We start from the raw sequence: 15,089 nt of genomic DNA, 5'->3' as shown, positions 1-15,089 counted from the left end.
TCGAATTTTTCCAAGTTTGTTGGGATACTCTCAAGGAAGATGTAATTAGGTTTGTTCGTGACTTTTGTTCCAATTGTAGACTCACTAAGGGTTGCACCTCGTCGTTTTTAGCTTTAATTCCTAAAGTTAAAAATCCGCAATCTTTATTCGAGTATAGGCCAATTTGCTTGGTGGGTTATTTTTATAAGATAATAGCAAAGCTTTTGGCAAAAAGGATGAGGAAAGTGTTGGGTAAGTTGGTCTCTTTGAACCAAACGACTTTTGTTCCGGGTAGGAATATAGTGGATGGAGTTCTTGTGGCGAATGAGGTTTTGGACCTAGCAAAAAGAAACAAAAGGAGTTGTGTGGTTTTCAAGGTGGATTTCGAAAAAGCCTACGATAGAGTTAATTGGGCTTTTTTGAAGTATGTTTTGAGAAAAATGAAGTTTGGGTGAAAATGGATAGGATGGATGGAGTGCACTATTTTCTCTAGCGACATGTCCGTTCTCATTAACGGAAGTACCACAAAAGAGTTCAAAGTGGAGAGGGGTTGCGTCAAGGAGACCCTTTATCTCCTTTTCTGTTCGTTTTGGTTACGGAAGTTTTAACGGCTATGATAAGGAAGGCGATCAACAATGGTGATTTTCACGCTTTCAAAGCCAATGAAGAAGAGGAGATTAGTTTGCTACAATTCGCGGATGACACATTAATAATCGGGGAAGGTGACACTTCTAATTTGTGGAGTATAAAAGCAATGTTAAGGGGGTTTGAGGTTATGTCGGGATTGAGGATTAACTTCAACAAGAGTAATATTTATGGTATTAATGTGGTGAATTGGTATCTTGAGGCGACATTCTTTTCTTTCGTGCAAAGTGGAGAGACTTCCGTTCAAGTTTCTTGGGGTCAAAGTGGGAGATAGTCCGAGGAAATCTTCATTGTGGAGGGATTTGATATCAGCCTTGAAGAGTAGAATGGATGTTTGGAAAGGAGCCCATTTAAATATTGTGGGTCGAGTATTCTTGATTAATTCCGTTATGAATTCTATACCGATTTACTCCCTTTCTTTCTACAAAGCTCCTTCGAAGGTCTTAAATGAGATCACCTCGATTCAAAGGAAGTTCTTGTGGGGCGGGAGCGAGCTTAAAAGATCCATTTTTTGGGTTCGTTGGGATATGGTTTGTAAACCCCGTGAAGAAGGAGGGCTTGGTATTAAGAACGTGGAGGTTATGAACGTAGCGTTACTAAGTAAGTGGAAATGGAGAATTTTATCGGAAGAAGAGGTTGTGTGGAGGCGTATTCTTGAAATTAGATATGGAAACGTGAGGAGAAAAGTGCTAATAGGGGATAAGTACGTGGTGGAGAAAAGGGATTCAATTTGGTGGCGGGATCTTTTAAAATCTGACAATTATGTTTTTCTTTTAAACCACAATTTCTCAGGTGCGGTGTCGTGCTTCGTTGGCAGTGGCAAATATACCCCGTTTTGGTATGGCTGCTGGGCAGACGAGAGGCCATTGCTGGAGCTTTTCCCTGACCTTTATGCGTAGGCAGCTGAGGATGGTATGTCGGTAGCAGAGGCAGGCATTTGGACGAGCGAAAGCGGCTGGGAATGGCAGTTGAATCGGGTGCTGCAGAACACAAGCAGCAGCAGCAGCACCGCGAGCTCTAGTCAGTCGCAGCTTCTGGAATTTTGGACATTACCGAGATTAATTGTGTCTTTTATTCAATGGAGGAGGAATGTCTAGCTCACCTCCTTGGTGGTTGTCTAGTGGTGAAACCGATTTGGTTGAAGGTTTTCGAGTGGGTAGGAAGCATTCTGGATTTCTCGTTGTTAGATTTCATCACCTTCCCTTTTATTTCCGATAAAGTTCCTTCTTCGGCTAAAAGGAAGATTATAGGAGCTATTTGGCTCGCAACGAGTTGGCATATTTGGTTGATCCGTAATGCGATTATTTTCAAAGATGGTAATTTTAGCTTCCTAGAGTGTATGACGGATATTATGCATAGTTCTAGGAATTGAAGGATAGAAAAACACTTAGAAAGGGGGGGTTTGAATAAGTGTAGTCTAAAAACTTGAACGATAAAAACAATATGCACAGTTATTTTTATCCTGGTTCGTTGTTAACTAAACTACTCCAGTCCACCCCCACGGAGTGATTTACCTCACCTGAGGATTTAATCCACTAATCGCAACAGATTACAATGGTTTTCCACTTAGTCCGCGACTAAGTCTTCTAGAGTATCCTGATCACAACCTGATCACTCTAGGAACAAATGCTTAGACACAAGCTAAGACTTTCTTAGAGTATCCTGACCACCACGTGATCACTCTAATTACAACTGCTAAGACACAAGCTAAGACTTCCTAGAGTATCCTGATCAACACTTGATCACTCTAGTTACTTACAAATTAATGTAATCAATTCTAAGAGTATTACAAATGCTTCTGAAAAGCTATAATCACAACAGTGATATTTCTCTTAACGTTTAAGCTTAATCTCACTAATATATTACAGCAGCAATGTAGTGAGCTTTGATGAAGATGAAGTTTCCGAGCTTTGAATTGAACAGCGTTTCAGCAAGTTAATATTCACAGAATTTGGTTCAGCGTTGTTAACCTTGCTTCTCATCAGAACTTCATATTTATAGGCGTTTGAGAAGATGACCGTTGAGCGCATTTAATGCTTTGCGTGTTCCGTACAACTTTGCATTTAATGTTTCACGCTTTTGTCAACTACCTCGAGCCTTGTTCACGCTGTGTCTACTGACGTTGCCTTTAATAGCTTCCAACGTTCCTTTTGTCAGTCAGCGTAGCCTGCCACTTGTACTTTCTTCTGATCTGATGTTTGTGAATATAATATTTGAATATCATCAGAGTCAAACAGCTTGGTGCACAGCATCTTCTTGTCTTCTGACTTTGAAGTGCTTCTGAGCGTGATACCATGAGAACTTCAGTGCTTCTGCTTCTGACCTCAAGTTCTTCTGATGCTTTCATAGACCCATGTTCTGATTCTGCCTTGACCATCTTCTGATGTCTTGCCAGACCATGTTCTGATGTTGCATGCTGAACCTTCTGAGACAAAGCTTCTGAGCGCTGATTTGTGCATACTCTTTATATACTTCCTGAAAGGGAAATTGCAATGTATTAGAGTACCATATTATTTCACACAAAATTCATATCCTTGTTATCATCAAAACTAATAATATTGATCAGAACAAATCTTGTTCTAACAATCTCCCCCTTTTTGATGATGATAAAAACATATATAAATGATATGAATTTGCGATCAGAAAGAGCAGACGGCTAAAGACAAATTACACAGCTATAGCATAAGCATGTGAATATGTCTCCCCCTGAGATTAACAATCTCCCCCTGAGATGAATAATCTCCCCCTGAAATAAATACTCGAAGAACTTTAATAATAAAAGACTTCCCTGATTATTTCGGTAGAGACGATCACATAAGCTTCTTGCTTCTGATAATTCATAGCTTCTGACTTCTGCTTTTATTGGACAACTTCAGAACTTGAATTTCTTTAGATCCCTAGAACAATCACAGCTTCTGATTCCTGCTTCCATTTAGGACAGCTTCAGAACTTTAATTTCTTTGATCTTCAGAACATTCACAGCTTCTGATTCATGCTTCCATTTAGGACAGCTTCAGAACTTGAATTTCTTTGATCTTCAGAACATTCATAGCTTCTGATTCATGCTTCCATTTAGGACAACTTCAGAACTTGAGTTTTCTGGATCTTTAGAACATTCACAGCTTCTGATTTCTGCTTTCGTCGGATAGCTTCAGAGCTTTGAATTTCTTCTTACATCACTTCATGCTAGATTGTATCAGAACATTGTTGAATGTACCAGAGCATCATCAGAGCATCTCTACATCCTGAAATGTTACAGAACAAAACTAAACGACAAAAGTCAGCATGAATGAGTTAGAACATAAAATGTGTATCAGAACACAAAATATGTACCAGAGCCATATAAGCCATATAGAATGTATCAGATTCAATAGACAATGTGTCAGAGCAAATAGACAATGATTTGGATCATATTCTATTATCAGAATATCTGAACATTCTTCCTTCTTGCTTCTGATTCCGAAGCTTCCTAGCACTCAGCTTGCTTCAAGAATCCAAGAGCTTGATTCATCTTGTTGCTTCTTATGTTGATCTTGAATCTTTTATTCCTGCAACAACACAACTTAAAAACATAGAACTTTGCAAGTTCTGTTAGTAAATGTGGAGCCTTTTTACTCGGTAACTGATAATATTAATCAGATCATTTATCATATATTTTCTCCCCCTTTTTGTCATAACATCAAAAAGCATAAAAGATTCAGATGTAAAGCAAGAGACAAAAGGAAAGAATCATAAATAACTTTTCATTGATTTCAACAAGAAGGATTACAAAAGATGAATGCAGGAAAACAGATGCAACAAGCAAAGAAAACTACAAAGACCAAAGACTACAACCCTAGCCTAGTCCTAATCTAAGCCAGCATATCATGAATCCCAGCCTGTTCTTGCTCTTGCTTGGTCATCAAATCTTGAAACTCTTCATGCCTGAACAGCTCCCAGAGAAAGAAGTAAATGAATACAAGGGAGGAACTGAGAACAGTTCACCAGGAGAGAGCGTATTCTCAGATGGGCTTTCCCTTAACATAGAAGTTAAGTCCTTATGGAACCTAACTTCATCCAATATCTCAAGAAAGTCTTCTTCCTTTGGACAGATGTTGACAACAGCATCAAAGAAGAGGTCTGACTTGAGAAGAACTTGGAATGCCATCCCGAGATGTATTTCTCATCCTGTAACCGATTAACCCTTCCATCCGTTCTAATCAAATAGATCATCCACTTTTGAGACTTAGTTTCTTCAACAGGTTTAAAGTTTTGATGAAGGGAACTGGGCGAAGGATTCATGATGAATGCTAGATCGATGAAGAATGAACTAGGGTTATCACAAAAGATATTCATAGAAAAGTGAGAGAAAGAGAGCGAGAGCACAAAGATTGATTGAAGAATGCAAAGAAATGGAGAAATAAATAGAGGGAATGTGGGGAAAGAAAACGTTCTAGGGAAGGGAAACGTTTAACGGATATAAAAACAAAAAAGGACAATAAAAGAAATGATGAATGGCATTTAATGTTATTTGACGTGAGGAGAGATAATAATGACAAAAGACGAGATTTGCACAGTTACCTAAGTAGACGTCCCCTCAACTGAACGCACGCTTGTCCAGAAATGGTGAACACGTGTTTACCATCTGGATAGCCAGTTACAGCTGTTTTGCTTTTAAAGAGATTCTGAATCAACTTAGACAATGAAACGTTAGTAATAACTGAATCACAATTTCCAATTGATTTCAATCAGAACTTCTTAAAAAAATAATCCAATTTCATTTCAGAAGATACTCATACATAAGATCTTCTCATCTTCTCATTCTGGGCATAAATCCATACTGATATTCTTCAGAATGAACTTAAACCTATCTTCAGCAAGGGGTTTTGTAAAGATATCAGCCCATTGATGGTCTGTATCCACAAAGTTTAAAGATATAACACCCTTCTGAACATAGTCCCTTATGAAATGATGTTTAATCTCAATATGTTTAGCTTTTGATTGTAAAATAGGATTCTTAGATAAACATATAGCAGAAGTATTATCACAGAAAATAGGAATGTTACTCTCATATATCTGATAATCTTCCAGCTGACTTCTCATCCAGAGCATTTGTGTGCTACAACCAGCAGCAACAACATATTCTGCTTCTGTTGTTGAGAGGGCAATAGTAGCTTGCTTCTTGCTGTACCATGAGATCAGATGACTTCGAGGAATTTGACAACTTCCAGAAGTGCTCTTTCTTTCTATTCTATCTCCAGCATAGTCAGCATCACAGAATCCTACTAAGTTGTAATCTTTAGATCTTCTGTAAACTAAACCAACATTAGTAGTACCTTTCAGATACCTTAGAATTCTTTTAACCGCTGTTAAATGAGATTCTCTTGGATTTGATTGGAATCGAGCATACAAACAAACACTAAAGAGGATGTCAGGTCTAGAAGCAGTTAGATATAGAAGAGATCCAATCATACCTCTGTACAACTTCTGATCTACCTTCTTACTTACCTCATCCTTACCCAGTACACATGTTGGATGCATAGGAGTTTTGGCTTCTTTGCTTTCAGAAAGATTAAACTTCTTCAGAAGTTCTTTCACATACTTCGTTTGATGAACATAGGTTCCATCGGAAGTTTGGTTGATTTGAATCCCAAGGAAATACTTGAGTTCTCCCATCATGCTCATTTCAAATTCAGCCTGCATAGACTCAGCAAACTCCTTTCCAAGTGTAGCATTAGATGTTCCAAAGATAATATCATCAACATATATTTGACAAATTAAAATATCCTTTTTAAATGTTTTACAAAAGAGAGTAGTGTCCACTTTTCCTCTAGTGAAACCATTTTCCAGAAGGAAAGAACTCAAACGTTCATACCAAGCTCTGGGAGCTTGTTTCAATCCGCATAATGATTTCTTTAATTTAAAAACATGATTTGGAGACATGGAGTCTTCAAAACCAGGAGGTTGGTGAACATAAACTTCTTCATCTATATAACCATTTAAGAAGGCACTCTTGACATCCATCTGATAAAGAGTGATGTTGTGTTGAGTGGCAAAAGAAATTAATAGACGAATAGATTCTAACATGGCCACTGGTGCAAAGGTTTCTGTATAATCAAGCCATTCTTGCTGACTATAACCTTGAGCAACCAGTCTGGCTTTGTTTCTTACCACTTCACCTTTCTCACTTAGCTTGTTTCTGAAAACCCACTTAGTACCGATGATGTTAAATCCTTTTGGTCTAGGAACCAAGTCCCATACATCATTCCTCTGATTTAGTTCTTCTTGCATGGCAATTATCCAGTCTGGATCTTCTAGAGCTTGATCAACAGAAGTTGGCTCGATCAAAGAAACAAGACCTAATTGACATTCTGCATTGTTCTTGAGGAATGCCCTTGTTCTGATGGGATCATCTTTCTTTCCAAGGATCACATCTTCTGAATGAGCTGAAGCAAGTCTAGGTGATCTTCTGATAGTTGGTTTTTCAAAAATCCTAAGATTTTCTAAAGATGCAGCAACTTGATCTTCTGATCCATTGCTTCTGAGACTGCCAGCTTCTGCAGCTTTGCTTCTTGGTTCTACTGCTTCTGATATATCAATATCAAAATCTGCAAAATTCTCAAACTGCTTTGGTTTTTCAAGACCAAGCTTATCATCAAACCTGATATTGATTGATTCTTCTACAATCAACGTTTCAGTATTGTATACTCTGTAGCCTTTAGAGCGTTCAGAATATCCAAGAAGGAAACACTTTTGTGCTTTGGAATCAAACTTACCAAGATGATCTTTAGTATTCAGAATAAAACATACACATCCAAAAGGATGGAAATATGAAATATTGGGCTTTCTGTTCTTCCACAATTCATAAGGAGTCTTATTTAGAATAGGTCTGATAGAGATTCTATTCTGAATATAGCACGCAGTGTTTATTGCTTCTGCCCAGAAATGCTTAGCCATATTGGTTTCATTGATCATGGTTCTGGCCATTTCTTGTAGAGTCCTATTCTTTCGCTCTACAACTCCATTTTGCTGTGGAGTTCTGGGGCAAGAGAAATCATGGGCAATACCATTTTCTTTGAAGAACTCCTCAAAGAATCTGTTCTCAAATTCGCCACCATGATCACTTCTGACCTTTATGATTTTACACTCTTTCTCAGATTGAATCTGAGTGCAGAATTCAAAGAACACTGAATGAGACTCATCCTTGTGTTTCAAGAACTTTACCCATGTCCAGCGGCTATAATCATCAACGATGACTAATCCATATTTCTTCCCTCTGACAGATGCTGTTTTGACTGGGCCAAACAAATCAATGTGCAAGAGTTCTAACGGCCTTGAGGTAGAAACAACATTCTTAGACTTGAATGCAGGTCTGGAGAACTTGCCCTTCTGACATGCTTCACAAAGAGCATCTGATTTGAATTTCAGATTTGGGAGTTCTCTGACCAGATTTAGTTTGTTAATCTGAGAAATCTTTCTCAAACTAGCATGACCTAATCTTCTTTGCCAGACCCATTGCTCTTCAGAAACAGACATAAGACAAGTTACCTTCTGCTTCTCAAGATCAGAAAGATTAATCTTATAAATGTTGTTCTTCCTCTTTCCTGTAAATAGGATTGAGCCATCCTTCTGACTTACAGCCTTGCAAGACTTTTGATTGAAGATTATATCATAACCATTGTCACTTAATTGACTTATGGACAATAAGTTATGCGTTAATCCTTCTACAAGAAGTACATTAGTTATGGAAGGAGAGTTACCAAGACTTATGGTTCCAGAGCCAATGATTTTGCCCTTCTGATCTCCTCCAAACTTGACTTCTCCACCTGGTTTAAGCACCAGGTCTTGGAATGTAGACCTTCTTCCCGTCATGTGTCGCGAGCACCCAGAGTCCAGGTACCATGACATTTTGCTTTCTGTCCTCTTTGCCGCCAAGGATATCTGCAATAGGAATAATCTTTTCCTTAGGTACCCACATTTTCTTGGGTCCTTTCTTGTTAGTTCTCCTCAAGTTCTGATTGAACTTGGGTTTAGCAAAATATTTAACAGGAGGAACAGTATGATACTTCTTATTCTGAGTTCCATGATATTTCTTAGGTTGTGTCACATGCTTCTTGGTGTGTGTTATGTGAAAACTTTGTGCATGTGATGTGTGCTTAATATCATGGGAGTGGCCAAATTTAAATTGGTTATACATAGGCTTGTATGATATTTTCATATCATCCACAGACTCAAGCTTGTATGGGATTTCACCCTCATAACCAATGCCAACTCTCTTGTTTCCAGACACAGCATATATCATAGAAGCTAGCTGGCTTCTGCCAATACTTCTAGATAAGAACTTCCTGAAACTTAAATCATATTCTTTCAGAATATGATTCAGACTGGGAGTGGATTTTTCTGAATCAGAAGGAGATCCAACATCATTGGATAATTTAAAAACTTTTTCTTTTAATTCAGAATTTTCCAACTCAAGCTTCTTAGTTTCAAATTCAAATTGCTTTTTCAGCTTTTTGTATTTGATACTAAGATGAGCTTTTAATTCAAGAAGCTCTGTTAGACTGGAAACTAACTCTTCTCTAGATAGTTCAGAAAATACCTCTTCAGAATCTGATTCTGATGTAGATTCTGATCCATCATCTTCTGTAGCCATCAGCGCAAAGTTTGCCTGCTCTCCTTCAGAGTCTGATCCTGATTCTGATTCAGAATCATCCCATGTTGCCATAAGACCTTTCTTCTTATGAAACTTCTTCTTGGGATTCTCCTTCTGAAGTTTCGGACACTCATTCTTGTAATGTCCAGGCTCATTGCACTCATAGCAGACAGCCTTCTTCTTGTCAGATCTTCTGTCACCAGAAGATTCTCCATGTTCAAATCTCTTTGAACTTCTGAAGCCTCTGAACTTCCTTCGCTTGCTCTTCCAGAGTTGGTTTACCCTTCTGGAGATCATGGACAGTTCATCTTCTTCTTCAGATTCTGATTCTTCAGGATCTTCTTCTCTAGCCTGAAAAGCGTTAGTGCATTTTTTAACATTAGATTTTAATGCAATAGACTTACCTTTCTTCTGAGGCTCGTTTGCGTCCAGCTCTATTTCATGGCTTCTCAAGGCACTGATAAGCTCTTCCAAAGAAACTTCATTCAGATTCTTCGCAATCTTGAATGCAGTCACCATTGGGCCCCATCTTCTGGGCAAACTTCTGATGATCTTCTTTACATGATCAGCCTTGGTGTAGCCTTTGTCGAGAACTCTTAATCCAGCAGTCAGAGTTTGAAATCTTGAAAACATCTTCTCAATGTCTTCATCATCCTCCATCTTGAAGGCTTCATACTTCTGGATTAGAGCAAGAGCTTTAGTCTCCTTGACTTGAGCATTTCCCTCATGGGTCATTTTCAATGACTCATATATATCATGGGCAGCTTCCCTGTTAGATATCTTCTCATGCTCAGCATGAGAGATAGCATTCAGCAAAACAGTCCTACATTTATGATGATTCTTGAAATCTTTCTTTTGATCATCAGTCATTTCACTTCTCGTAAGCCTTACACCAGTAGCTTTAACAGGATGTTTGTAACCATCCAGCAGAAGATCCCATAGATCAGCATCTAGACTAAGAAAGTAACTTTCCAATTTATCTTTCCAGTATTCAAAGTTTTCACCATCAAATACTGGTGGTCTAGTATAACCATTGTTACCATTGTATTGCTCAGCAGAGCCAGATGTAGATGCAGCTGGGTTTGTTGGAATTTCACCAGCCATCTTTTACTGAAGCGTTTTTCTCTTCCTGAATCTTTTCTAAACACGGTTAAGTGCTTGCACCTTAGAACCGGCGCTCTGATGCCAATTGAAGGATAGAAAAACACTTAGAAAGGGGGGGTTTGAATAAGTGTAGTCTAAAAACTTGAACGATAAAAACAATATGCACAGTTATTTTTATCCTGGTTCGTTGTTAACTAAACTACTCCAGTCCACCCCCACGGAGTGATTTACCTCACCTGAGGATTTAATCCACTAATCGCAACAGATTACAATGGTTTTCCACTTAGTCCGCGACTAAGTCTTCTAGAGTATCCTGATCACAACCTGATCACTCTAGGAACAAATGCTTAGACACAAGCTAAGACTTTCTTAGAGTATCCTGACCACCACGTGATCACTCTAATTACAACTGCTTAGACACAAGCTAAGACTTCCTAGAGTAACCTGATCAACACTTGATCACTCTAGTTACTTACAAATTAATGTAATCAATTCTAAGAGTATTACAAATGCTTCTGAAAAGCTATAATCACAACAGTGATATTTCTCTTAACGTTTAAGCTTAATCTCACTAATATATTACAACAGCAATGTAGTGAGCTTTGATGAAGATGAAGTTTCTGAGCTTTGAATTGAACAGCGTTTCAGCAAGTTAATATTCACAGAATTTGGTTCAGCGTTGTTAACCTTGCTTCTCATCAGAACTTCATATTTATAGGCGTTTGAGAAGATGATCGTTGAGCGCATTTAATGCTTTGCGTGTTCCGTACAGCTTTGCATTTAATGTTTCACGCTTTTGTCAACTACCTCGAGCCTTGTTCACGCTGTGTCTACTGACGTTGCCTTTAATAGCTTCCAACGTTCCTTTTTTCAGTCAGCGTAGCCTGCCACTTGTACTTTCTTTTGATCTGATGTTTGTGAATATAATATTTGAATATCATCAGAGTCAAACAGCTTGGTGCACAGCATCTTCTTGTCTTCTGACTTTGAAGTGCTTCTGAGCGTGATACCATGAGAACTTCAGTGCTTCTGCTTCTGACCTCAAGTCAAGTTCTTCTGATGCTTTCATAGACCCATGTTCTGATTCTGCCTTGACCATCTTCTGATGTCTTGCCAGACCATGTTTTGATGTTGCATGCTGAACCTTCTGAGACAAAGCTTCTGAGCGCTGATTTGTGCATACTCTTTATATACTTCCTGAAAGGGAAATTGCAATGTATTAGAGTACCACATTATCTCACACAAAATTCATATCCTTGTTATCATCAAAACTAAGAATATTGATCAGAACAAATCTTGTTCTAACAGGAATTGGTTATGTTCTAGTGGTAAACTAGTTAATATCTGTAACTTTCATGTTTGGCACATTTCTTCGCTTACTTGCTTTGAGTAGTGGAAATTGTTCTTTTGTATCGGGTGAAGCACCCCTTATGCTTCGTCTCCGTTTCAATATATTTCATTGCCTATTAAAAAAAATTAGTGCCAAAATCAAACCTGTTTTACTAACCTTCAATTTTCTCCCGATTTCTCTTCTCATCTCCAAACTCCCTTGAATGTCGCGTGATTGATTATTTATTTAATTTTTTGTTATTTAAATATTAGAAATCGATGTATAGGGCGCAAGGGTATCTTTTGTAATAGCGTAGATTTATGTTTCTGCATTTACTTTCCGCACTATAAACTGCTGATAATATTGCTTAGATGTATGCCTTAGGATTGTATGATGATATAAGATAATGCAATTAATCGCTAGCTCACCATAACTCAAGATAATTAAATACCTGAACCTAACACACTCGCACTCACTCACCTCTAGGGTATGCCCCTCTTGGTTGCCTTTGAATATAAGGTCGTGTCCCTTGAAATGTAGAGGTACCCATTAGCAAAGGTCCCTCAATATAAAAATATCACTAAGTCCCTCGATGACCCTCGATTGTTGCCTACGAAAAAGTGACGATGGTCCCTTCAAACTTGCTAAAGGTACCTCTACCTATTGCCTTCAACGACCTCCGATGACCCTTCGATTGTCCCGAACATCCAATCAATAGGGCTACCTACCCTAAATGGTAAGGATAGCCCTATCCCTCTCTTAGAAGAATAAAAAGCATAGAAAAAGACTAATTTAGGTTAGTGCTCTTAATATGCCTAGCACGATTAAAAACATCTTTTCAATACTCTTTCAAACACTAAGGCTACGCATTTACGCTAAAGTCCTTAAGTCCCTTTTCAACTTAAATAAAAAAAACAAACATGAGCTAAGTAAATTAAGAGCCCGTAGACAACTACGGATGAAAAGGGTGCTTACACCTTCCCTTTTCATAATCTACCCCCCGAGCCCGTTTTCTTAAGAAATGGTCTTTTTCTGTTCTTTTTACCCTTCCAAGATATTGGACAAAATAAAAGTCGGTGGCGACTCGTGCTTACCGCAACATTTGTTGGTTACAAAAATAAAAGTCAGTTCACCGTGTTACAGGGAGACCGAAGCCTACTAAAGAAAATAAACATTCATGAGGAGGAATAACACTCTCGTCAAATTCATTGCAGATCCTCTTGACTTCCTCAAGGACAATGCTCCCTGTGTTCAAAAGGTCCCACCTCCACAAAGGCATGGTATAGACCACCCTCAACAGCAAAGGCGAAAGCAATATCCAAAGTCTCAAGATTCACCCACACAGAAGAATTATCCCTTATCTTCTTAAGAATTTTAAGTTCAAGGTCCTCCATTGTAAAAGATTCATCAAAATGTAAAATAGACCCAAAAAGTACACGTGTATGTGCTTAGAGCACGCTGAGTGATGAGAAGTTATATGTGTATGTGTTTTTTTGGATGAAGTTTTTCTACCCCTCTCAACCCTAAGGTTGAGGTATTTATAAAGATCTCTTTGCTTGAATCTTTAGACCTAGAGAATAGTTTATGGATCTATGTTTTTGCTGGTATGATAAAAAAAGTGATCTAAGATGGTGAGTTCATAGATATAGAGATACATTTATCACAACCAAATATTAATTTATCACTCCTTTCCATATTGCCTGTTTTAGTATCTGAACGAGTTATGATAACCGTCACTTTATTTCTGATTTCAACCTCCCTAATCTAGTTTGTCGACTCTTCTCGTGTAGCAAATTTTTGACCTGTTAAAAATACATATGTAGTATCTACGCATGTTTGATTTTTATCACATATCATCAAAGGAATATCCATACCTATTAAATATAATTAAAAAAGATTAATAAATGAGAAAATTAAAAATTAAAAAGCCTACCGGATAACATATAAAGAAGAAATCCAGTTGGTAAAAAAACAAAACCGGATAATTGGGAGTCAAGTTATTCGGTTGGTGAAAAACGTGAACCGAATTTAACGTTTCAAAGTTTTCCTGTTTAGAATATTAACATACTAAAATTTTATATTGTATGTTATCCGGTTCGCATGAGTGAGATACACACTTGTCAGTTTCGGATGATTCACATCAATAATAAAAAATAAAAGAAGGAATCAACCTCAACAAACCCTAACCCTAACATCACTGCATCCCAGCGGTTCTCTTCCGTTCGATTTGGTGGTTGAAATACTCTGTAGACTCCCTATCAAACACCTCCTTCAGCTCCGCTGCGTCTGTAAATCATGGAATTCTATTATATCCCGAGATTCCGAGTTTGCCAAGAAGCACTTCCGCTTGTCAACCTCCAGCCACAACCGCCACCACCTCATCCTATCTTCACCTAAGTTCCTTCTTTCACATTCCTCAATTTCCTCTATATTCACCTCCACATTCACTACTGCTACTTCTACCGTCAAACAGTTCGGTTACGGGAAAAGAAGTATTCTTAACAAAATAGCATATCGGAATAGCGCTTCCACTTGTGACGGCATCCTATGTTTTAAGATACATGATACTTTGGCTCTGGTGTGTAACCCTTTCATTCGAAAATTCCAAAGATTACCTCTTCTGAAATTTCCACACCAATTCCTTACCTCATATACCTTAGTGTATGATCGTTATACTAATAGTTATAAGATTATTGTTGTTACTGATAGTTATAAGATTATTGCTGTTAATACGAGTAGAAGAAAATACGAAGTCAGCGTTAAAGTCAGCGTTCATACTTTGGGTACTCGTTGTTGGAGAAGGATTCTGGACTTCCCAGGTCCTGGCCTCGTTCCTAATCCTGGGTCAGGAACATTTTTGAATGACTCCGTTAATTGGTTGACACGTGATACTACTGGTGGGGCGTATTTAATTGTTTCTCTTGATTTGGAGAAAGAGTCCTATCAAAAGCTTTCACTGCCTGTCTTTGATGATGTGACTACCTTAGGGACATTGAGGGGTTGTTTGTCTCTCCTCTCTTCCAGGGACGAGTTTGATGATGTTTTGATTATGAAGGAATACGGTAATGAAAATTCTTGGATTAAATTGTTCACTGTTCCTCACACGAATCCATGGGGTGATGATTGTCACTATACCAAGGTATTATATATTTCAGAAGATGACCAAGTGTTGATGGAGTTTTGCAAGGATTGGACTGAGACGGAATATAATTTGGTGGTTTATGATTCCATAAATAATACTTTCAAGATTCCGAAATTTCAAAACAACATCCATGGTCATATGGTGGCAAAAGAAATCTATGTTGAGAGCTTGATTTGTCCTTTCTAGATGTTGTGCTATGGGACCAAGGTATTTTACTCTTAATTTATGCTCATACGACTTGAGAAATTGCTATGTTG

General features: G+C 38.1%; 1 protein-coding gene across 1 annotated transcript; it reads left to right on the top strand.

Annotated features, from left to right (window-relative positions):
• The first annotated feature begins 592 nt into the window (after nt 1-592).
• Nucleotides 593-15,018, top strand: LOC131648569 (F-box/kelch-repeat protein At3g23880-like). The gene is made up of 2 exons (XM_058918318.1): nt 593-816; nt 14,400-15,018. Exons 1-2 carry the CDS (start codon nt 593-595, stop codon nt 15,016-15,018), a joined length of 843 nt encoding a protein of 280 aa, XP_058774301.1.
• The last annotated feature ends 71 nt before the right edge of the window (nt 15,019-15,089 follow it).

This window comes from Vicia villosa, linkage group LG2 (assembly GCF_029867415.1).
Source record: "Vicia villosa cultivar HV-30 ecotype Madison, WI linkage group LG2, Vvil1.0, whole genome shotgun sequence".
Classification (NCBI taxonomy): Eukaryota; Viridiplantae; Streptophyta; class Magnoliopsida; order Fabales; family Fabaceae; genus Vicia; species Vicia villosa.
The sequence above is the reverse complement of the archived record's forward strand: the minus strand, read 5'-3'. Positions and strand labels throughout refer to the sequence as shown.

Coding starts and splice junctions, on each gene's coding strand:
- LOC131648569 (XM_058918318.1), top strand. CDS start 593: ATGATAAGGAAGGCGATCAACAATGGTGATTTTCACGCTTTCAAAGCC. Junction 817..14,399: donor GGTATTAATGTGGTGAATTG/GTATCTTGAGGC, acceptor TGTTACTGATAG/TTATAAGATTATTGCTGTTA.